The 25,723-nt window shown below is 34.5% G+C and overlaps 1 protein-coding gene across 2 annotated transcripts in view; it reads right to left on the bottom strand.

The window, feature by feature from the left end:
- Nucleotides 1-25,723, bottom strand: part of CNBD1 (cyclic nucleotide binding domain containing 1) — a 585,185-nt gene that overhangs the window by 212,930 nt on the left and 346,532 nt on the right. For both annotated transcript variants that reach the window (XM_025394780.1, XM_025394781.1), the window contains exon 6: nucleotides 15,184-15,377. In XM_025394780.1, the coding sequence (XP_025250565.1) occupies nucleotides 15,184-15,377 (194 nt within the window). The remainder of the gene's footprint in view (nucleotides 1-15,183; nucleotides 15,378-25,723) is intronic.

Raw genomic sequence — 25,723 nt, 5'->3', positions numbered from 1 at the left:
TCTATATGTATTTATAATTTATAATTTTTATTTTTCTAATTTTAATATTTTAATTATTAAGAGTACATAACAGTAACATATATTTATGGGTGCATGTGATGTTTTGATAGGGGAATAATACAATGTACAGAGATAAAATAAGGGTAATTGGGGTATCTATCACCTCAAGCTTTTATCATTTCTTTGTGTTAGGAACATTGCAATTCCATTATTTTGGTTATCTGAAAATATGCAATAAACTATTACTGATTATAGTCACCCTATTGTGCTACCAAATACAACACCTTACTTCCTCTATCCAATTGTAATTTCGCACCCATTAGCCATCCCACTTTATCCCCCAGCCCCTGCTACCTTTCTCTTCTATCAGGGAAACCCACTCCCAATATTTCAATGTAGGCTGTTTCTATTTTCCATAAGTGCCGGACAACTGAGAAATAAAGAGAAAGAGTACAAAGAGAGGAATTTTACAGCTGGGCTGCTGGGGGTGGCATCACATATCGGTAGGACTGTGATGCCCACCTGAGCCTCAAACCAGAAAGTTTTTTATTAAGGGTTTCAAAAGGAGAGGGGGTGTAATAACAGAGAGTAGGTACAAAGATCACATGTTTCAAAGGGCAAAAAGCTGAGCAAAGATCACATGCTTCTGAGGGAACAGGACAAAGGGCAAAAGCAGAACTACTAATAAGGGTCCAACAAAGATCACAAGGCAAAGGGCAAAAGCAGAACTACTGATAAGGGTCTGTGTTTAGCGGTGCATGTATTGTCTTGATAACATCTTAAACAACAGAAAACAGAGTTTGAGAGCAGAGAACCACAAATTTATACAAGGTCTGATCACAAATTTACCAGGGTGGAGTATTTTCCCCACCCTAGTAAGCCTGAGGGTACTGCAGGAGACCAGGGGCATATCTCAATCCTTATCTCAACCACATAAGACAGACATTCCCAGAGCAGCCATTTATAGACCTCTCTCCAGTAATGCATTCCTTTCTCAGGGTATTAATATTAATATTCCTTGCTAAGAAAAGAATTTAGCGATATCTCTCCTACTTGCACATCCATTTATAGGTTCTCTGCAAGAAGAAAAATATGGTTCTTTTTGCCCAACCCTGCAGGCAGTCAGACCTTATGGTTGTCTTCCCTTGTTCCCTAAAAATTGCTGTTATTTGGTTCTTTTTCAAGGTGCACTGATTTCACATTATTCAAACACACATGTTTTACAATCAATTTGTATAGTTAACACAATTATCACAGTGGTCTTGAGGTGAAGTACATCCTCAGCTTATGAAGATAACAGGATTAAGAGATTAAAGACAGGTATAAGAAATTATAAAAGTATTATTTGGGAACGGATAAATGCCCATGAAATCTTCAAAATTTATATTCCTCTGCCATGGCTCCAGCTGGTCCCTCTATTTGGGGTCCCTGACTTCCGCAACACTCTGCCTCTGACAAACATCATTCCACTCTCTATGTCCATGAGTTCAGTTTTTTCCTTAAGCTCCCACATTTGAGTGCTAACATGTAATATTTCTCTTTCGGTGCCTGGCTTATTTCACTCGACATAATGTCCTCCAGTTCAATCTATGTTGTTGCAAATGATAGGATTTTATCCTTTTTATGGCTAAATAATATCCCACTATGTACATATACCACATTTCTTTATTCATTCACTGGTTTATGGACACTTATATTGCTTCCATATCTTGGCTATTGTGAATGGTGCTGCGATAAACATGGGAGAGCAGATATATCTTTGATATACTGATTTCCTTCCTTTTGGATATATACTCTGTAGTGAGATTTCTGGATCACATGGTAGTTCTGTTTTTAGATTTTTAAGGAATCCCCATACTGTTCTCCATAGTGCCTATACTAATTTGCATTCCAACCAACAGTGTAGAAGGGTTCCCCTTTTTCCATATCCTGGCCAACATTTGTGATTACCTGTCTTGGATAACAGCCATTTTAATTGGAGTGAGATAATATCTCATTGTAGTTTTGATTTACATTTCTTTGATGATTAATTATGTTGAGCATTCTTTCATATATCTGTTGGCCATTAGTATGCCTTGTTTTGGAAATGGCTATTCAGATCTTTTGTCCATTTTGTAATTAGATTATTTCATTTTTTGCTATTGAGTTGTTTAAGCTCCTTATAAATTCTGGTTATTAATCCCTTTTAAAATGGGTGGTTTGCAAATATTTTCTCTCATTTGGTGGGTTTTCTATCCACTTTGTTGATTGTTTCATTTGCTGGGCAGAAACTTTTCAGCTAGATGTGATCCCGTTTCTCTATTTATGCTTTGGTTGCCTATCCTTTTGGGATATTACTCAAGAAATCTTTGCTCAGATCAATGTCCCAAAGAGTTTCTCCAATGATATCTTCTAATAGTTTGAAGTTTTATATTTAAGTTCAACGGTCCTGTTTTTATGAGCCTTTCTAATCTACTGGATGATTAAGTTATCTTGCATACTGTCAAACTAACTCCTGATAATTTGGCATCAGAAACATATTCATCTAGTCAATAGCACTTCACTCCTGTTTTGCTTGCTAACAGAAGCCTGATTTGGTTAGGCATTAGGCTGCAAAGTGCACATAGATCAAGAACCTAGTTATTGGGACTGAATCTTAATTAACTGCTCTAAACTAATAATGGTGGTTATATTCACTTTTATCAATTTGGGATTGAAAGGTAGACCTATAACCTAGTCTGGCCAATGGGATGGAAATGTGAGTCTGTGCCTTCTGTGCATTTTGTGGAAATGTTTTCTTCACAGATAAAGGGGTACAAACACAATGAAGAAACATCCTCTATCCTAGAGGTCCATGACTCCTGGGCTACAGATTTATACTGGTCTGTAGCCTGTTAAGAATCAGGACACACAGTAATGGGCAAGCAGGAAAAGCTTCATCTATGTTTACAGTCATTCCCCATCACTTGTATTACCTTCCGAGGTCTGCCTCCTGTCAGATCAGCAGTGTCATTAGATTCTCATAGGAGCATGAACCCTATTGTGAACTGGGCATGGGAGGGATCTAGGTTGTGTGCTCCTTATGAGAATCTAATGCCTGATGATCTGACTTGGAGCTGAGGTAGTGATGCCAGTACTGGGGAGCAGCTGCAAATACAGATTAATATTAGCAGAGAGGCTTGAATGCACAGAGACCATAATAAATCAATTGCTTGCAGACTCATAACAAAACCCTATCAGTGAGTGGCAAGTGACAATTAAGCTGCACCTGGTGGCAGGCATTATAGTAGTAAGTGAGTTGATATATTTCAACTGTATAGTTGCTTCTGGTGGCAGGCTTTAAGTCAGAATCTGACACTTATTTTAGTCCACACGAGGCCCACTCATTATTTTATTTACCACTTCTGTTTACCCCTCTTTCCTGCACTGTATACTTGTCTCAGTCACAGTTTTGGTAAGTCCACAAGCTAACCCTAGCCAAAATGAGTAAAAACCAAATGTCACTGGAATATTTCTTTGAAAAGGGGTAAAGACCCAATGAGGGGCCAACAGAAGACTCTATGACTGCCAACAAAAGAAAGTTGTATTTAAAAGAAAATACCAAGAGTCCGATTTAAATTGCAGATTCACTGCAACAGGTGATTCACATACTCCAATCCTGCTTTATATAACACATGGCAACAGGCTATTCAACGAAGCTATGAAATCTTCAAAGCTGCTTCTCCACATGGCGATCAAGCACCCTGTATTAAAAGACAAGCTATGGAGTTTTTCAAAAGAAAAAAATGTGAACACAAAGAATAGAAGCAATTATTGAAGGACACCACTTTAACAAATGTGTCTGCACTGACAGCATCACCCTTAGTGGCTAACTGCATTGCTAATGCTAAGAAGTCTTTTACTGCTGGTAAAGGTTGATCCTACCTGCTACTGAAAACATCCATTGTGAACATTTAGGAGAGACTGCAGTTTAAAAGGTGACATGTGTTCCCTTTTCAGTTAGCACTATAACTAGATGAATTGATGAAACAGCAGAAGATATTGAAGCACAATTGTTAGAAAGGATTAATGAGTCACCATGGTACACAACCCAGATTGATGAGTCTACCAATGTTGACAACAGGGCTACAATTCTTGGTTTTGTGTGATATATTTTTCAGGAGGATGTACATGAGAATATGTTATGGGCAAATTTTTGGCCAACCAACACCACCACAGCTGCAGAACTATTCAAGTCTTTGAATGACTGCATATCAGGGAAATTGTTCATTTTGTGTAAGTATGCATGGATGAAGTGGCTGCCATGACTGTACAGTTTTCTGGTTTCACCACTCTGGTCAACGAGGCCACTTCTGAATATGAGTCTATGCACCATGTCACCCATAGAGAAATGATGGCTAGCTGAAAAATGCCATGTCACCTGAACTTCACAACTGAAAATGTCACCTGAACTTAACCACATTTTGCAGGATGTAATTAAAATTATCAACCACATTAAATACCCTTAACTCACATCTGTTTGCGCAACTCTATGAAGAGATGGATGCAGAGCAAACACGTCTTCTCTTATACTCTGAAATGAGAGGGCTGTCTAAAGGTAGATCACTAGTCAGAGTTTTTGAGTTATGAGAGCCACTCCAGAGACTTCTTATAGAAAAAGTCACCCCTGGCAGCATACTTCAGTGAGGCAGAATGGATCGCAAAACTTGCTTACTTGTGTGGCACATTCAACCTGGTCAAGGAACTCAATCTGTCACTTCAAGGAAGACTGACAACTGTGTTCAAGCCATCAGATAAAGTAGTTGCATTCAAAGCCAAACTGGAATTATGGGGCAATGAGGGAAGACTGGAATTTCTGACATGTTTCAGACATTAGTAGAGATTTTGAAAGAGACTCAGCCAGGGCCTTCTTACTCCGAGCTGGTCCATGATCACCTCTCTCAACTTTCAAAAGAGTTTCACCATTACTTCCAAACTAGAAAAGAGCACTGAACTGGGAAGGAATGGATCTGCAACTCATTTGAGAACAAGTCAGATGAATGGACTTTGTCCATGCTAGAAGAGAATCAACTGCCTGATATCACAAATGATGGTGGCCTTAAAAGTATGTTTGAGACAATTTCAAATCTCCATATGTTCTGGATTAAAGTCAAGCTGGAGATTATCCTGAGATTGCCACAAAAGCAGTGAAAAGCCTGCTCCTGTTTCCAATATCTTATCTTTGTGAAGCAGGGTTTTCTTTGTAGTGACAGTAACCAAAACAAGATTATGGAGTAGACTGGACATAGGCAACATAATTCCGGTGTCACTGTCTCCAATTACTCCCAGATGGGACCATCTACTTCCAGGAAAACAAGCTCAGGGCTCCCACAGATTCTACATTATAAGAAGTTGTATAATTATTTATTTATATATTACAATATAATAATAATAGAAATAAGGTTCACAATAAGTGTAATGCTCTTGAAACATCCCAAAACCATCCCCCACCCCTAGTCCGTGGAAAAATTGTCTTCTATAAAACTGATCCCTGGTACTGAAAAGATTGGGGAGTGCTGCTCTCCCATGCCTGGAGGAGTGCTAACAATTAAGGTGCAAATCTGAGGAAGAAATTCAGCATTCTAAAAATGACAGGATGGAAAGATAGGGGAGCCTCTGTGTCCAGGTGACTTTGTTGTGGTTCTAAATTAACTAATCCCTAAAGTCATCTATCTCGAAGACTTTCTATGAGATAAAAAATATTCTTATTGTTTAAGTCATTAGTAATAATTTAGATAACATAAACCAAACCTCTCTTAACTGATACAGAGATTAAGACCAAATTCTCAAACAACTTTCATGAAATGATTTTCAGCCTCAAAAAGAAATAAAATCTATATTTAAAAGTTACAGACTATACTCAAAGCTTATGTTGTTGTCAACAATTCTGATAGTTACTGGCATCATCCATTATGGGTTCTGCAAACCCAAAAGCTTCTCATTCCCAATCTAATTAATGACAGAAAGAGATAATGGAAATTATGACATGGGAAATGAATATAAATAAGCTTTTTTCAGAAGTAATGGAAAAATTACAGAACAGGTTTGCCAGAATAAAAATTATAGACCAAGCTTGCCTCATCTTTTCATCATTTTGTGTTTGCCAGAAAAATTTAAAAATTAGAGGAGCAAAGAATCCCAAGGCAATTACAAAAAAACAACAAAACAGAAAACTGAAAACACTGGGCTTAAGGCAGCAGTTCTGGAAAATTGTATGAAGATAAAATAGGCACTAAAGCAAAATAAACCAATGGATATGAGATATTAGTTCAAGAACCTGTGGTACTTTAAATGAAATGGGCATATAGTAAGTACTCAATTATTATTAGTTTTCTTATCATAAATACTGCCAATAATGGGAAAGCAAATATTAACAAAGAAAAAAACAATTAATACATCCATAATAATAAAAGAACGATAAAGTGAGAATATCAACAATATATTTTAAAAATCATATTTGTAACACATGTATATTAAAAAATTATATCACTACGATACTCAAAAGGCTTATAAATTAATAGATAAAAAGACAAAGAAGACAAAAGTAAAATGAGTACACAATATCTGGCATTTCACAGAAGGCATGCAAACATCCATAAACCAGAAACTATACTTATTTTCCTACCTTCAAATTTAACACTTATTTTTAATTTACATAAAGTTGAAATTATTTAATCTTTGAATATAATACTTAATATAATGAGATAAACAACAGCAAGCTTGATTATATTTTGATGTCTTCATAAATGTAGTCAAATAACAAACAGTTGTATTAAAAAAAATGGGGGGAAGATTAAAGAAATGAAAACTTTAATTTTATTTAAGTGTATGTATTTGAAATGAAATATCTGAGTTAATGTTTATATGTGAAGTCTTCTTATTTTATGATGTTATTAAAAAAGCATTGGCAAACAGACTTAATATGTACCAATAAACATAACCCTTTTATTGCTTTTATAATAGAAGAGTTGTAAAAATCTTATACAAAGTATAATTTTTACTTTTTCTCGTATTTATTTTTAAACAGTAGTAAATTTACTATGATCTAATGTTTACTTTTAGTTACACCACACATTTTAACTCTTGATGAAAACAAAAGGCAACTATATGTTGGGATGATTAAGAAATATCTTCATGTTATAAATATATTACAAGCTATCAGTATTGAATATTTTAATGATCAGAGAGATAATTAGATGTTAAGTTCCAATGCCATTATTATAGTAAAAATATTTCCTGATTGACATTTTAGTTTTGAACATCTGAATATTCTAACATTTACATTTTATTTTAAGAATAAAATAATCATATATATTTTAAACATCAATTTAGATAAAATAAATGTAATATAACTGAACTTTAATCAATATAGATTAAATCCTCTATCAGTTGCAATTTAGTTGAATCAAAGCTCATTTCACAGATCATCTTTGACATTTTGAAGGCTCTGTCTAATTAAATTTAACTAGATTTAATTTAATTTATTCTTATTGAACACCTTAAAAGCTCCTAGCATACTATACTACGCATTAGAGAAAAATAAGATCCCTGACTTAAAGGAAGTCATCTTAACACTGGGAGCTGGGATATGAGTCAGGGGACACCTAGAAGCAGCAAAGAACCATTTAAGTGTCTATGAGTAAGTGGAGGAGGGGCAGATGAAGAGAATTGGGTTAAAGGGTATAAAAACAGTTACAAGGAATAAATTCAACATCTGATAAGCAAGGAGGGTGATATTGTTAAACAAAAATGTATTACACTCAGGAGCTAGGCACCCTAAATACCCTGACTTGATCACTATCAATTATATACTTACAACAAAATTGCACATGGGACTGTGAAAGGAAAGTCTTGGGGCCCCAGAATTTCTAAGCTAAAGGAAAAAGTCAAGCCGGCAACTTGTCAGGGCCAAACCTGCCTTCCATTTTATTTAAGTCATCCTTCTGCTCACTGAGATAGATGCATATCTGATTGCCTCCTTTGGAAAGGTTTATCAGAAACAGGATGCAACCATTTGTCCCTCACCTACCCCTGACCTGGAAGCCCCCTCCCTACTTCAGGTTGTCCCCACCTTTCTGGATGGAACCAATGTACTTCTTACATATATTGATTGATGTCTCATCTCTCCCTAAAATGTATAAAACCAATCTGTGCCCTGAACACCTTGGGCAGATGTCATCAGGACCTTCTGAGGCTGTGTCATGGGCATGCGTGTTTAACCTTGGCAAAATAAACTTTCTAAATTAACTGAGACCTGCCTCAGATTTTTGGGTTTCATATTCCCCATAAATTTGTACAAATTTTTTTTAAATTAAAAAACAAAACGTAAACTTTATACTCTGATCACATGTAGATCAATACTAAATAGCAAATCACATTCTGTATCTTTTTTCACTGCATATATATGTTACAAGTTTTGATTCATGGTATTTTTGTTTTGATATGTGATATTTATGTTTTTGTTTAATTGAAATAGTTTTGATTTTTTATTGTGACTCCTGTTTTGCGTCATGAATAATTTATATGTGTTTCTTAAATTGGAAACTTTAGTTTCTTTTTCTAGTTGCCTTTCATTTTGGTTTTTAATGGAGTTGTGTTGCATATTAAAAATACGCTCTATAAAACACCATTTTTAAAAATGCCCATGAATAAATGAGGTAAAAGATGTAGGGAACCAAGGTAAGACCACACTGGGAATGAATCTGTGAAGAATGTTGGATAATGAAGAGGCAAGTAAAAGAATATGGAGCACTGACCACAGGGAATGGTGTACACAGAAGGTCAGGCAGCACCCATTATCAGAAATCTGGAGGCAGCAGAATTAAATATCTTAAATTCCTTGTCCTTATCCAACATGACTTTGCCTTTACTCTTCCAAGATATCCCAATAGTCTGCTTGACACAGAACTTAAAATTAATTGGAATATGTTCTTGTTTGAAAATAATTGGTTGAGTTTTATCCAGGATGTGAAGATGAAATTGCTATTCAACTGCTTTATGAAATGAGATATTCTTTCTTTAGTTGGATCCACCATTTATCAAAGCCTTCTGAATTTTCTCTAGATACCTGATAAAACCTCAGATGTAATGGGCAGTATGCATAAAATACTCATGGCTCCATTATCCTCAGCTTGAATAATACAGGTTGTGCTGATAACACAGGTTAGAAATATTTTGTATTTGGGAAATGGAAAAGTTAGGATTTGATGGTTTAATGATTAATTTGCTCAAAATATCTTTATTGTAAATTAAGGAAATATACATACTGGCAGAAGGTTGATTTCACCACATTTCCTCCCTCCACCCTGTCCTTTTTCAGATTTTTTGTAATTGACTCACTAGCTAGTAATTGATACAAGAAAATAAGGAATACTTTTGAGTTGGGATTTAGTCCCATTAAGATTAATATAAATATCAACAATTAAGTTTATGCCATGAGCAATTAAATTATTGTCTATGAAAAAAGTTAAACTCTGAGATATTTGAAGAGATTTATTCTGAGCCAAATATAAGTGACTGTGGCACAAGGCAAAGTCTCAAGAGGTCTTAAGAACATGTGCCCAAGGTGGTTGAACTCCAGCTTGGTTTTATACATTTTAAGGAGACATAAAACCTCAATCAATACATGTAAGATGTGCATTGGTTCTATCTGAAAAGGCAGGACAACTCCAAGAGGGGCCTTCTAGGTCACAGGTGGATTCAAAGACATTCTGAGTGGCAATCGGTTGAAAGAGTTAAGCTATTATTTAAAGATCTTGAATCAATAGAATAGGGTTAATTAATATAAAGGGTTAATATAAAGCATTTGCATTAATATAAAGGGTTGTAGCTACCAAGGTTCTTATTATGCAGATGAAGCCTCCAGGTAGCAGGCTTCAGACATAATAGATTGTAAATGTTTCTTATCAGACTTAAAAAGGGGCCAGATTCTTAGCTAATTTTCTCTTGTATCAGGAAAAAGACCTGGAAAGGGAAGGCAATTTTCTACAGAATGTAGATTTTCCCCACAGGAGTCAGCTTTGCAGGGCCATTTCACAATATGTCAGAGAAATATATTTTGGGGTAAAATATTTCAATATCTTCCAGGGCCTGCCATCTGTCATGTTGGTATTTTACGGCTACAAAGAATGTTTTGTCAGTCTTAAGGTCTCTGTTTTAACATTAATGCTGGTCAGTTGTGCCTGAATACCAAAAGCAAGAGGGTATAATGAGGAATGTCTGACCCCCCTGGCAATTATGCCCTCAACTACTTTTTCAGGTTAACTTTGTAATGTTCTTGGCTGAGAGGAGGGGTCTATTCAGTTAGCTGGAGCCTTAGAATTTTATTTTTGACTTACATTCTCTACATATGCTTATTATCTCTGGTTCCCCAACTTACACAGTTGCAAAGAGAGGTAGAACCATTGCCTTTTCCTATCTTACCAAGAAAATAAATGGTATTATTATAGCTTCCAAAATGATCACAAATAAATATCATTTTGTTTTTTTAATGCACTGGTATTGATACGCTATTATTTAAACTATTTTTTTACATAGGCAAAAACTAAGAATTGAATCACTGTGTATTCCATGCCCTTGTAATCTCATTCCTAGACCAAAGTAGCGAGGCTGTAATTATTTTTCCAGGATTAGTATGAGACACCCTGCTAGACACTTTCACTGTTATCTATTCAAAAATCTTCCATGGGCCGGGCGCGGTGGCTCACGCCTGTAATCCCAGCACTTTGGGAGGCCGCGGAGGGCGGATCACGAGGTTAAGAGATCAAGACCATCCTGGTTAACATGGTGAAACCCCGTCTCTACTAAAAATACAAAAAAAATTAGCCAGGCGTGGTGGCGGGCACCTGTACTCCTGCTACTCGGGAGACTGAGGCAGGAGAATGGCGTGAACCCGGGAGGCAGAGCTTGCAGTGAGCTGAGATTGTGCCACTGCACTCCAGCCTGGGCAACAGAGCGAGAGTCCGTCTCAAAAAAATAAATAAATAAGTAAATAAAAATAAAAAATTAAAAAAAAAAACTTCCATGTACAGATTTTTGTGCTGAATGCTATTGTAAGTATAAGATTCAAAGTCCATAATTTCAAGTAGTGTCTCAAATGAGCACAAACTCCTTCAACTGTAAATTCCAGATCCTCTTGAGAAATGAGATCAGAAAGTTGACAGCAAAGATCGAAAGATACCTGCTTCATGACAAATTTTAGAGTACTGAAGTTTTCTTTCTCCTCTATTCCCAGTGACCTCTGGGCTCAGAATGAGGACATAGAAATGTAGTAGAGTAAACTTGAAACTTTCCCTAGCCCATCAACTGGGGGGACACACAAAAAGTATCCAGCTAAACTGTATGAAAAGGGAAGAACCCTGGAGAACCTCCTGGAGGGAAGAATTGACCCTAAAAAGAGATTCAAGGGGTCACTGCCTGAAGCCAGGGATCCAGGGTACAGTATTAAAAAGCCCTCTGGGAGGCAACACCCGCTCCAGGGGACTGCAGGAGGAGCAACACCCTGAGAAAACCAGCCTACATTTGGACATCCAGTCACAGAAGGTCCCGTTACCATTTTGCCTTTAATTCCCAGCCTCCTTCCTTTCCTCACTGGAAAGAACCAGAAAGCCAAGCTAGTGAGTAAAGAGCATGCAAAGAAAGAAGCGGGGATAGACCAATTTAAACTATGTTTCCTGCTGCTGGATTCTATGGCACAATAAGGCACAAGCTGAGTATCAAACATGAAAGTTTGAAAATTTGATATAAAAACAGGATTGGAATTTGTAAGAGCAAAAAGAGTGAGGTTATTCATTAATACCTAGGATCTGATTGAGGTGCTAGGATCCAGGTATCATGGAAGAGTAATACTACACCACTTGTTTGAAAAGTTTGGTGTAAAAAAAAACACCAAATTACTATTTTATAATTTTACCCTTACTGGGCCCTGCTTGTTGAATATATTAAATATTTTTATCAGTTTTTTCCACATAGTTCCAAATGTATTTCAAAGAAAACTACTACTAACAAACTAGAAAGTTATTTTAATAATTATTGAGAATCTTCAACTTAATAATTTGCTTTTATAATTTTGCTGAATTTAATCACAGCAAAAATAGATTTTAGTAAAATATGTTTTATTGCAGATAGCAACAAATGTTAAATATATAAGTATATAAATATAAAATATAGAAGTGCATGTGTGTGTGTATGTGTGTGTGTGTTTTGGCACAGACCATACTATATCTATGCTGAGATGTCTCTAAGAAATTTGAATGTATTTATTATAATTTTAAAAGTTGTAAGACTAATTAGAAAAACTAAAAGCTACTTAGAAGCATTAAGTTGGTGATCTTGTAAATAAATGTGTAATTTTTTATCTCTTTCCTTACATAATTAACTCTAATGAAAAAGTTTTCAGTTTCAATGTGTAAATCTATGTTGAGAAAAGCAAAAAAATTGTTTCACTGTACATTTATACCACACTCATTTTTCGTCCAGTGTGTAGTAAAGAGGAAGAACAGCAGATGCTTGGAGCTTTAACAATTTTTATTCAGAACTATATATTATCTCATGAGAAATAAATTTGATCCTTGGATTAGATGTTTTTCACCTTATGTTTGCTATACTCAAATGATCCCCATTTGTATATCAAACTGTTGGAGGGTAAAATTGAAGCATGAAAATGTTATAACTTTTTTCTTCTTAGTTGTTCGGTTCTCTGTTACAATGCAATAAAAAAGCAAATAATGGTTTTTTAAAAAAAAGCCAAAAAAAGGGAGAAAGAAAAATATAGCCCTTTACGTGTACAAAACTACAAAACTCTCCTAGACACAAATCTTTGGAAATAGTAATATTTTTATTTGAAAAAGGACCGCTAAGTAAATACACAAAAAGGGAAATTTTTAAAATAGGGAAAGAGCAGCATGTTTCATAACACCAGCTAAACTCATAATTTCTACAGGGGACAGGGTTAGCAAGGATACTTTTAAGTTTTTAGCAATGTGAAATAAATTTATCAATAATCATACACTTGTCCTTCTGCAAACTTAACAACAAAAACCACAGAGTTGATGCAAGTTAAAATTGTCTGCCTTGATTTCTATCTTTTCATTTGTTTCAAAATATTTTACTAAAGTAGAAAAAATATTGTAGAGCTTAACTGCCTGCCAGCCAGGTAGCAATACAAATCTATCACTGGAGTACTGCTAGTCTCTGACACGCTGTATCAGTACCACCGATAAAATTTTAATGATGTTAAGCAGGCATTAGGTACTAATAGAAGGGAATGCACTGGAAGGTACAATATCTCAGATGTTTGAGATTATTGTAGAATGAGTATTTATAAGGACCATGGCATAGGATGATTGCTGCCTGGAGCTCTCAGTGCACTAAAGGAATACAATAAAAGGAAGAGGAAAATTAATCACCCATTTAAGATGAATTATCTAATCCAAGGGTTCTTTGACTGCATATAAAGAAAATCTCATTTTCAACAGTTAGAGGGCAGAAAAATCTGAGAATCTGACTTGGAATATAAATAGACAGGTAGGTAGATAGATAATTGGTAGGTAGGTAGGTAGACAGATACATAGATGATAGAGAGCTAGATAGATATGCACATAGATAGAAATATATTCATATCTATGCTCTCTGGAGCTCCACTATAGCAGTCTCAACCTTGGCAAGTATTTTTTTTTTTTTAATTATTTTATTCTAAGGCTGGGGCCCAGATGGAGAAGTGGAGCTCTAAAATTTGAGATAGTGACATTAAAGCCTTGATACATAAAATGTGATCATGGTCACCTGTTACAGAGAATAAATAGGCAGAATTTCTAAAAAGTAGAGTTTTGGTTCAGGTCTGGTTCCCAGTGGCTTCACTGGGTCCATAAGCCTACCCCATGGGCAATATCCGTGGTCCCTAAAAGCATAATTTAAATGGATATGTGGTAGTGGGTAGAGTTTCCACATTGGTTTCTTGGCCTGTGCAGTAAGAGCTATCACAGTAAAGATTAAGTGGAAGCCTCTGAAACTTCTCTCTACCCTTTTCCTCACTCTGGTCAAGATAGGAAATTGAAAACAATATCACATCTCAGGTGGAATGCCAGAAATTAGTACTGCTCCTAAAGACCTAAAGCAGAATACAGCTCTGGTGATTCCCATCATATCCCCATTTAATATATGAGTTTGAACATTCAAAAAAAAAAAGGGTCTTTGAAGTCTGAATTCAACTACTAGAAATTAAATCAGGAAACAGCCCTAATTATAGCTGTTGTGCTAAACGTGGCATATTTGCTAGAGCAGATTAAAATAGCTTTAGATCCGTTATATGTGGCCACTGACATGGCAAATGCATTTTTTTTCCATCCCTAACAAGAAGAAACATCATTCATTCGTGTGAAATGAATAATACACTTTTATAGGCTTGTTTATTTTTATCCTTGTCTTTCTTTCTGGGTATGATCCATGCTTATTTCTCTTGAATGTGATATTAGTTCTGGATTTTTCTGATTGTACCCCATAATGCCAAATAATTTGGTTTTAATTGGTTATTTGACTCTTTTCTACTGTGGACATCTTGATCACCCTAAATTGAGAACTATCAGCCACAATTCTAGTCAATTCAGACCTCTATCCTATGTGGAGTATCCAGAGATTTACAAAGATATGGAACTTTTCAATTTTGACCAGCTAATAGTCTTGAAATATTATATAGATGCAAAATATTTTCCTCAATTAAGAATTTCTGAATGTAATGAAATTAACTACTTGACTATCGTAGCATTGCTCTTGTGACAAACATAATAAACACACATTTCTTGACTTGAATTAAAGGTCCTTCGTAATCAATTAGTCTTCCTGTCTCTCTGTCCTCAAATCACCTATTCTCTCTCCCTTATCTGAAACTACTATTATCCTTCTTTCAGGGATCCAGCCACATCAACCTTGTCTGTTATCAAATATACCATACAAACCTTGCCAGTTGTCACGATGCTGTTGAAGGCATCCTTTATCAAAAATGTTTAGTCAAATGTCAATATTAATAATATCATTTATATTTTAAAGGCTATATTATCTTAAATATTTCAGGACTCTAAAGATACTGGATCTTAATGTCTGGAAGAGATAAAGTTTTACAAAAGCATGTTATCTTGTTACTTGTAGAAAAAGCAAATACCCATCTCTTACCATTGAGTCATGTGAATGTAGGTACATCTTAGCAAGTGTAGAGTTTTTGAATTTTTCACTCAAAATGAAGCTGTGGAAACTCTGAGGTATGAACGAGACTGGTGAATCACTTCCTTCAATCAGATTTTTATACACATTTGTTTGAGGTCGAGCTAGGCCTTTCAGTATTACATAAAATCCATCATTTGCAATCACTGAAAAAAAACAAAGCCAAAAAATGTATACCATTGCTCAGGCTCCTTGATATAGATATGACTAATACATATATTGCACTTACGGTACTTTCAACACATTTCTTTCAGTGTATTCTATAACAATGAATTTAATGTAATAGGCATTTTCAAATAGTTTATTCAAATAACAAGAATAACAAAAGCATGTTTGTACATTGGATTACTCTTTTCAGACAATTACATATAGTTGCTATCCTCTCATAGAACTGATGGGTTCTAGGGGAATAAAACATGATTACATATAATTATTAATAGAGGTGAGACACTGTGAGAAAAATGGGTCCAGAAAAGCCTGATAGGTTCTAGGGGAAGAAAACATAACATATAAATATTAATAGATTTGAGACATTGTGAGAAAAATGGGACCAGAAAAGCCATTGAATGTTTTTTAATGTTTATAACTCTCCAATACACAAAATGCCATTTTTCCTATTTTATATAAATAACAATATATATCTACCCTTAATTTTAATTTATCTTTGCTCTGGACATGATGACAATCACTTATAGAACTTAATAATGGAGAGAGTCTGGAGAAGGTGGCTGATTATTACTAGAAAGAAGAGTTTTCCCAAATATATCCTACTCCATAACATAAATCTCTAAAGTCTGTCATCTAACCCCAATTCCTAAAGTTAAACTGTATGCCTGTAGGTCTGAAAGACATACTCATTTGTGAATATTTCTAATGTACCTTAAATTAATTCCAGTTCTTCTGAAGCCTGGAAGGGGGTAAGAATAGGATGGTGTCTTTCTCCATTTCTTATTTACATTACTTCCTAAGATTGAAGCAAATTACTCAAGTGCTGTCAGGAGATATTTTCGTACACTTTGTTTATTAACTTGCTAGAAATAGAAACTTTACAAATTTCATTTTCAGGGACAATCGTTTTTTTAAAATGTCCCAAAAGTCATCAAATGCTTGCCATGTCTGCTTTTTTTCTAACCTGAGTGCTAATTAGTGTGACTTTCTTAGTCACAATTCATACACAGGGACCATGGGGGAGTGATTCACATGCTTCTTTAAAGCAAAGGTTGTTCTTGCTTGGATGTCTGAGGTTAAACTAGACCTCCTTCCAGGCAACACAATACAAGCATATCTCGTTTTACTGTGCTTTGCTTTTCAGTGCTTCACAGATACGGCATTTTTTTACACATCAAAGATTTGTGCAACCTTGCATCTAGCAAGTTTATCAGCACCATTTTTCCAATAGCATGTGATCACTTTGTGTTTCTGTGTCACATTTTGGTAATTCTCACAATATTTCAAACTTTTTCATTATTACTGTATCTGTTATGGTGGTCTGTGATCAGTGATCATTGACGTTACCATTGATGTAATTGTTTTGGGCACGGCAAACTATGCACATATAAGACAATGAACTTAATTAGTAAATGTTGTGCATGTTTGGACTGCCCTGCTCAATGACTATTTCCCCATCTCTCTCCCTCTCCTCAGGCCTTTCTACTCCATGAAACACAACAATGTTAAAATTAGGCCAATTAATAGCTCTAAAATGGCCTCTAAGTGTTCAAGTGAAAGGAAGAGTCATGTATCTCTTACTTTGAATCAACAGCTAGAAATGATTAACCTCAGTAAGGGAGGCTTGTTGGAAGATGAGATATGCTGAATACTAGGCCTTTTACACTATCTAGTAAGCCACGCTGTGAATGCAAAGGAATAGTTCTTGTAGAAGTTTAAAAGTGCTATGACAGTGAACACACGAATGATAAGGAAGCAAAACAGCCTCACTGCAATACTGAGAAAGTTTAAGGGGTCTGGATAGATGAAACCAGCCACGGCATTCTCTTAAACCAAACCTAATCCAGAGCAAGGCCCTATTTCCATTCAATTTCAGGTAAGCTAAGAGAGGGTGAGGAAGCTCCAGACGAAAAGCTGAGAGCTGGCAGAGTTTGGTTCATGAGGTTTAAAGACAGAAGCCATATGTATAACATAGAAGTGCAAGGTGAAACAGCAAGTGCTGATGCAGAAGTTGCATCAAGTTATCCAGAAGATGAGCTGAGGTCACTGATAAAGATGGCTACACTAAACAGATTTTCAATGTAGATGAAACAGCCTTCTATTGTAAGAAGATGCTATCTAGTACTTTATAGTTAAAAGAGAGAAGAAGTCAAATCCTGGCTTCAGAGTTTCAAAGGAGAGGTTGATGATGACATACAGCTGGTGATGGTGACACATAGGTCAGCTGACTGTGACATGCAGCTGGTGACATTAAGCTGAAGCCACTACTCATTTACCATTCCAAAAATTCTAGGGCCCTGAACAATTATGCTAAATCTACTCTGCCTGTGTTCTATAAATGGAACAACCAAGCCTAGATGACAGCATATCTTTTTATAGCATTCTATAATGAATATTTGAAGCCCACTGTTGAGATCAACTACTCAGAAAAAGACTCCTTTCAAAATACTACTGCTCATTGACAGTGCATCTGGTTACCCAAGAACTCTGATGGAATTGTGTAAGTAGTTGAATATTGCTTACCTGCCTGCTAACACAACATTCATTCTGCAACCTATCAATCAAGAGGTAATTTCAACTTCTAAGTTTTATTATTTAAGAAATACATTTCATAAGTCTATAGCTACCATGGACATAATTATTCTGATGGATCTGGGCAAAGCAAACTGAAAACCTTCTGGAAAAGATTCATTATTCTAGATGCCATTAAGAATATTTGTGATTCATGAGAAGGGGTCAAAATATCAACACTAACAGGAGTTTGGAAAAGTTGATTCCAACCCTCAAGGATGACTTTGATAGGTTCAAGGCTTTGGTGGAGGAGGAAACTGCAGATGTGGTGGAAACAGCAAGATGACTAGAATTAAAAGTGGAGCTTACTTACGGATGTGACTGAATTGCTGCACTCTCATGATAAAACTTAAACAAAACAAGGAGTTGCTTCTTATGAGTGAACAAAGAAAGCAGTTTCTTTAGATGAAATCCACTTCTGATGAGTAGGTTGTGAACAGTGAATTTTAAAAAAGATTTAGAATGTAACATAAACTTAGTTGATAAAGCAGTTGGGCAGGGTTTGAGAGAATTGATTCAAATTTTGAAATGTTTTATGGGTAAAATGCTATCAAACAGCATTACATGCTACAGATAAATCTTTTGTAAAAGGAAGAGTCAATTGATGCAGAAAACTTCATTGCCATATTCTTAGGACATTACCACAGTCAAACTGGGCATGGTGCTGCATGCCTGAAGTCCCAGCTACTTGGGAGACTGAGGTGGGTGAATCACTTGAGCCCAGGAGTTCAAGTTCAACCTTGGCGAAAACAACAAGACTCCATTGAGAGAAAGAGAGAGAGAGAGAGAGACAGAGAGAGAGAAATTGCTGCAGCCACCCCAATCTTCAGCAACCTCCAGCCTGAACAGCCAGTAGCCATCAACATTGAGGCAAGACCCTCCACCAGAAAAAGATTAGGACTCACTGAAGGTTCACATGGTCATTACTATTTTTTTAAGCAATTAAGTATTATAAATTAAGGTATATATATATTTAAACATACTGCAATCACATGCTTAATAGACTACATGATAATGCAAACATAACTTTTATATGCACTGGGAAACCAAAAAATGTGTGTGACTCATGTTATCATGATATTCATTGTGTTGCAGTGCTTTGGAACTAAACCTGAAATTTCTCTGAGGAATGCCTGTATAATAAATGGATCAAGTGCTAGTCTAGGAGGCAGGAGGAGGACTGATTTTTAGTCCCAGTGTTGCATTCATTGTGTAATATATTCCTAGAATCAATGTCCAGATCAAAGATTGTCATGCTAAGTTATCTACATGTATTTTAAATGTGTTATTTTGTCAATTATTCACTGAATGTAATAATTTTATGTTGTTGTAGTTACTACTATAGGGTTTAAATGAATTTTGAAACTAATATACATAACCAAATTTTACCAATGCAAAGATTATCTTAAAAGTTTTGGCCAATTTAAATTAGTGAAATGTTAAAAATGTAGATGAAAAGACTGTATCTAATAATAGTAATTAAATTAGTTAACAATAATGTTAAAAACCTCATATTACATAATATCACTTCAGAAAAAACTGTGTTTAATATGAAAAGCATAAATATTCAAATATCTCACATGAATCTCTTTTGTAGTTTCTTCATTATAATTCAGATTATTTATTTCATCATCCAACATATTTCTCTGAAACCATTATCTTTACTCCAGTTGGTTTGGGATATAGTATATTTGCATTTCAATGTAAAGAAGTCCCTGAAATTGTATCGCAAGCTACAAGTACTGTAATGACTTGCACAACAAGTACATACATAACTGTTTTTAGCTAAATTGATTTTTTAATTTTTTAAAATGCTGAATTTATTGCTAAAAATGCTTTTACAAAATTAAACTTACTGAAAAGGCACAAGAAAAAATAAGAATCACCCATACTTATACAAATCAGAATTTTTGAATAAGTGTATTTATTTGGAAACAGAAGAGGGAGACTGCAATAACCAAAGGTTTAAAAACTGAAAGAATCAGATATTGGCATGGATGTGAGACATCTAGAATTCTCACACATTGTTGGTGGGAGTATAAATTATACAATTACTCTGCAAAAATATCTGGCAGTTTTTTTTTTTTTTTTTTTTAAATGAAACATACTTCTAAACTATGTCCCAGTAATTCAGCTCTTAGGTATTTGCTCAGGGGGAATAAAAGTAGATGTCCAAAAAGGACTGGTACAAGGATGTTACTAGCAGCTTTATCATAATAGTTGAATGCTATAAAAAGCTCAGGTGTCCATCTGGAAGAAAATATGTAAAGAAGCTCTGGTATGTCCCTGCAATGGAATACTACTCAGCCATGAAAAGGAATGAACTATTGATTCATACAACATTGATAAATCTCAGAAGCATTATGTTAATTGGAATAAAGTTTTCACAAAAGGGTACATGCTGTCTGATTTCATTATGAAGTTTTAAATTATTCATGTGAATCTAATTCATAGTGAGAATTAAAAAAATAAAAAAGAGAGCCATTGCCCCTATGGGATAGACAAGAGACTGACTGGGAGGAAGTATAAACAGAACTTTTGAGGTGATGGTAAAGTTTGATAGCTTGCTACGGATCTGGGATACAGTATTTGTCTAAACTCATCAAGTGATATATTTAAGGTATATATATATATGCACATCACTGTATATAAATTTTGCCTTAAAAAATAAAGTGTCAGAAACAAATATTGAATCCTAGATACACTCTGAAGTGTTTAGGGGTGAAATGTCCTGATGTTATGATATATCAATTAAATGGAAGCTTATGCAAATATAACAGAGAAAAAAAAACTAGAGAAAAAAAATTAGTGTTCACAAGATGACAGCAAATATTGTTTGACTCTTTCTTGGTTTTGAACACTTTATTATATGCCAGACACTACACTAAACATATTATAACCCTATGAATCAGGCACTATAATTGCTTCAACTTTACAACTGCAGAAACTGAAAGCAGTGAAAAATTAAACATCCTTCCCAGGCTTGATGAGCCAGTAGTGGTTGAGCCAGTATTTGAAGACAACCAGTGGCAGTTCCACATGACGATACTAGTCTTTGTAATTTGACATAGAATTCTCTCTTTCTTCCCCTCCCCTCCCCTCTCTGTCTCATTCTTGAAATATATTGCTTAGCGATATTGTTTCAATTACGATAAAATAAGACTACAATGTGTTATTTAGTATGTGTCATTTTCAGTTAAAAAATATATTACAAAGTAATATATGTTCATTTAAACAGTTTAAAATAAAAGTAAATATATGTCTGCCTATGAATGCATGTTTAAGATACAAACGTTATAATACAAAAACAAGTCTAGAAAGAGATTTGGTAGTATGAGTTACTTGTTCCTAAGAGAACAACTTATGTGGCACCCTCCCATACTCTCTCTTCCTTCAGCTCTCAACCATATGAAGTACTGGCTCCCATTTTGCCTTCTTCCATGATTGTAAGTTTTCTGAGACGTTAAAAATAAGTCTCTTTTTAAAGAGACTTGTAAAAAAGACATTGTTAATTATTGAGCAAAATAACAGTGCTTGATTAGAACTGTAAGTATACCTTTCACTAGATGGTCTCCATAAAAGAGAGGTTAATGTTTTCAGATCTTAATGACAAATGGATTGATGGGCTATTCCTAAATAAATGACTCATTAAGAAGCAACATTTTAATCTGGATTTCTTAAATCTAGAAACAGCTATTACTGTTATTCATATATACCAAACATGCCATGAAGAGTAAATATCACATACCAAGCATGAAATGTTTGTCATGCACTGTGCTACGTGTTCTAACACTAATTCTTCCAATAACCCAGAAAATCATACATTGTTAGTGCATATTTCAGATGAAGAAACCAAGGCTCAGAATGATAAAGTAACTCATCAAAAGTTACAAAGTACGTTAATTTCTGGAAGTTTTCAAATGTATTCTAACATCTGAAGCATACACACATACATACAAACATACATACACACATAGGAGTGCTCTGTGTGTGTAATTTGCGCGTGTGTATTTATGTAGTTATGTCTAGATATAAAATGTATATATAAATATATATGTACAAATGTATGTTAGTTTTATAGATCTTATAAACAACTTCAATGAGAATTAAAAGAATTCTTACCATTCGATATGGCTTGGATCTGTGTCCCTGCCCAAATCTCGTGTTGAATTGTAATCCCTAATGTTGGAGATGGGGCCTTGGTGGGAAGTGACTGGATCATGGGGGTGAATTGTTCATGAATGGTTTAGCACCATCCTCTCGATGCAGTTCTAGTGATAGATTTCTCATGAAATCCCGCTGTTTAAAACTCTGTGGCATCTCCCTCCTCTCTCTGTTCCTCCTGCTCTCAGCTATATAAAGTGCTGGCTCCCATTTCACTTCTGCCATGATTGTTAGTTTCCTGAGGCCTCCCCATAAGTTGAGCAGATGCCAGCATCATGGCTTCTATACAGACTGTGGTACCATGAGCCAATTAAACCTCTTTTCTTTATAAATAATTACCCAGTCTCAGGTATTCCTTTATAGCAGTGTGAAAATGGACTCATATATTATTTGTAACAGAGTTCAGAAATTGACCCTCAATTATTTCCTTAAATTAACATAGTTGGTGTATTCATAAATCTATCAAAATTATTTTAGAAGAAATTTGAAAATAAAAGTTTTTTTTTTTTTAAATTTCAGACATATATGCAGAGTGAAATGAAATTTTAGGTGAGTTCTGTATAGATGTACTAGAGGAGAATAAAAAAGGAAAAGGATCCTTATTCAAACAAAAAATTTAAAAATATAAATGGAGTTAAAATGAAGAGTTCAGAGAAAAGTATAAAATTTAGCAGAAACTGAATTTACAAAAGCTTCTCAAAATAAAATTCAAAGAATATTTGACATAAATCCCCAAATTTATAGAAAAATTATTTAAATACTATAAAAACTGTCTAAAAAAGATTACTATCTAGTTAAGCTCTCAAAGAACAATTAAAATATTACTAACAGAGCACAAAGTGATGTTAACTGTAGGAACTGTGAGAAAAAAGACATTTGTTAATAATGCAAGATAAATATAAGCATTCGAAATTTTTAACCAGTGAGAAGAAACAAATAGCATGGATTCCTTATTCAAATATTCAAAATACATAAAATGATTTCATGTATTCTTTAAGAAAAATACAAGCATTTAAGAAAAATCAGACAATAAGGAAATAATACTGATTTCCAGCCCATTAAATAATGATTCCCAGACTCTGCAAAAGTAAAGGAATTTATCAAAATCAAGTTGGTTAGAAATAAGTTTCATAAAAGTATTTATATACCTAGCTTCTATTACATGAAAAGTCAAAGAACTATTCTCATAAGGACTTGAGAAATCTCCTAGTGCAGGACCCCATATTTGAAAATAGCTCTTAACTATACTTTTATTAATGAACAAAAGGCATTACAAAAGAATTAAAAATACTAGGGAAACTTTAATCATTTTGATAGTGACTTTTTGAAAAGTTAAAGGCCAGTTACAAAATTTGATTAAAGTAATCATGATTGTGAATCTTGCTAAAGATTTCCCACTCTCTGGTACAAAGACCTTCAGCTAAAATCAGCCGTTCTAGAAGGACTTAAAAGTTTCAAGGAACTGTAATTGGATGAATAAGGTCATATTGTCAGCGGCAAATCCCTCCTTGCCCTATAAAATTGAGTTTAAGTGTTCTCTATCTACCAGGGAAGCCTTTTCTGACCTCAGCCCTGCCCTCATCCAGCCTAATTAACAGGCCTCCTCTGCTATCTTTCTTCACAGAATTTTTGCCATGGCACTCTTTGTTTTCAGTCTCTGTCAATAGACTGTAACCTCTTGAGAGAAGAAACTCTGACTGCTCTCTGTATCTCCAGCTCATATCACACAGCCTGGATAATTTTAAACATTTAGCAAAAACACTCGTCGAATAAATGAAAGCTTAATTAATGATCCCCTATAGTATTTCTCTCCAAAGAATTTTATAAAATATTTGAAGATCAACTCTTTTTTTTTTTTTTTTTTTTTTCCTTAGAATTCTGTCTATTGAGGAATAAGATAAAACTCTTTGATAGTCAATTTTCTTCTCAGGCTCTTATATGGAAGCCTAGGAAAAATATAGGAAAGTTATATAAATTTTAAGCCAGATGGATTAATTTATGGAATCTCTTTATAAGGTCTAAATGATTGCAGAGATAAGATAACAAAGCAATAAATGGCCTCTTCATAGCTTTTATGATATTCAATAATCTTTGGAAATGGGATTATTTTGCATAGGTCCAATTTTTCCTCTTCTAAGGTACCAGGAGTAGTTATTTTAAGACACAAGTCTAATAACCTTGCTTAGAATAATGCAATAACTTGTAGAAGACAATATGCAAATAAAAGTGGATATTTATTTTGAGAATAAAAAAGCAAATATGTAAATATTATACAGCTAACTGGAAGGGATGTAAAGAAATTTATTTTATTCTATTTTGAGCTCAGAGCTTCTATTGAAACTGCCTTCAAATATTGATACTCTTTGTTCCAAAATAAAAACAAATAATCTTCTAGTACTGTGGAAATTACAAAGTATATAATTATAAGAAGCATCACAAGGCAAATATCCCTAAATGAGTACCTAAAATGATATGAAGGTCTGAAGAAGAAATAAATTGTGCCTGATGGGAAAGATATGGAATGACTTCATGAAAAAGAAGCATTTATGATGGATCTTGAAATGTAGATACAATTTTGATTGACAGACAATGGAAGGAAAAATATTTGTATAATAGGAAATCAAATGAACAAGACACAGAAGCAGGTAACATGGAGTACTTCATGGTCTTCAGTCAAGCTGGGAAGGTTGATAAAGAACAGTGAATTACCCAGTTTGCCAGAAGCAGAGTACAGGAAAAAGTATTTTAAAGAATTCACTTAAAAGCAGGCTAGGACATACTTAGGAGAACACTTAAAATTGGAATTATCTTTTAAATAACCAATGACAGAGTGTTCAATTAGAATAAAAGGAATACTGATTTTTAAAATGAGGTATGACTGGTTCAAAATGACTGACTAGAGGCATCTCATAGACACTTTATCCACTTATAAGGACAAAAATAATGTATGAGAAAACCATACCTCAAATACATTATCCAAGAGAGAACACTGGAGTTCAACAGAAAAGTGGCAGGAAACACCAAAAATAAGGACAGAGAAAGAAAAGGGGCAGCCTGCTTGGCAGGGACAGTCAGAGCCAGTAGTGACTCTCAAATATGGGGAGAGGGTGATTTTCAACATTTGAATTACCAAAGCCTTAAAATTTATAATGCAGCAATAATGGCATTCTCATGTTAACATGTTAACATTCTCATGTAACAGTGGGATGATACATTTCCTATCATTTGTAGGCAAGTATCAAGAGATATTAAAATATTCCCACATTTTTATTCATTACTTTTAAATTTAGAAATCTGTCACAAATAAATAATCCAAAATAGAAGTAAAAGTTACTGTAAATATATATTCAGGACCACAGTATTCGTGATAGGAAAATATGTACTACCTTTTTAAAAAGATTGATGAAGTGTAACATATTTGTATGACCAAAAAAAGAGTGGTGTTTACAGAAATATTAGCAGTTCAATTAGGTGAATGTTGAGCTTAACTTTAAAAGTTTATTCCCAAAATTTATAGGAATTTATGATAATTAAACCTTTTTATTGCCTGTTGTTTTTAGGCTAATAATATGAATTTTTTAGACTTGTA

Source organism: Theropithecus gelada, chromosome 8 (assembly GCF_003255815.1).
Source record: "Theropithecus gelada isolate Dixy chromosome 8, Tgel_1.0, whole genome shotgun sequence".
Classification (NCBI taxonomy): domain Eukaryota; kingdom Metazoa; phylum Chordata; class Mammalia; order Primates; family Cercopithecidae; genus Theropithecus; species Theropithecus gelada.
Note: the sequence above shows the minus strand (reverse complement) of the source record. Positions and strands in the feature narration are given on the sequence as shown.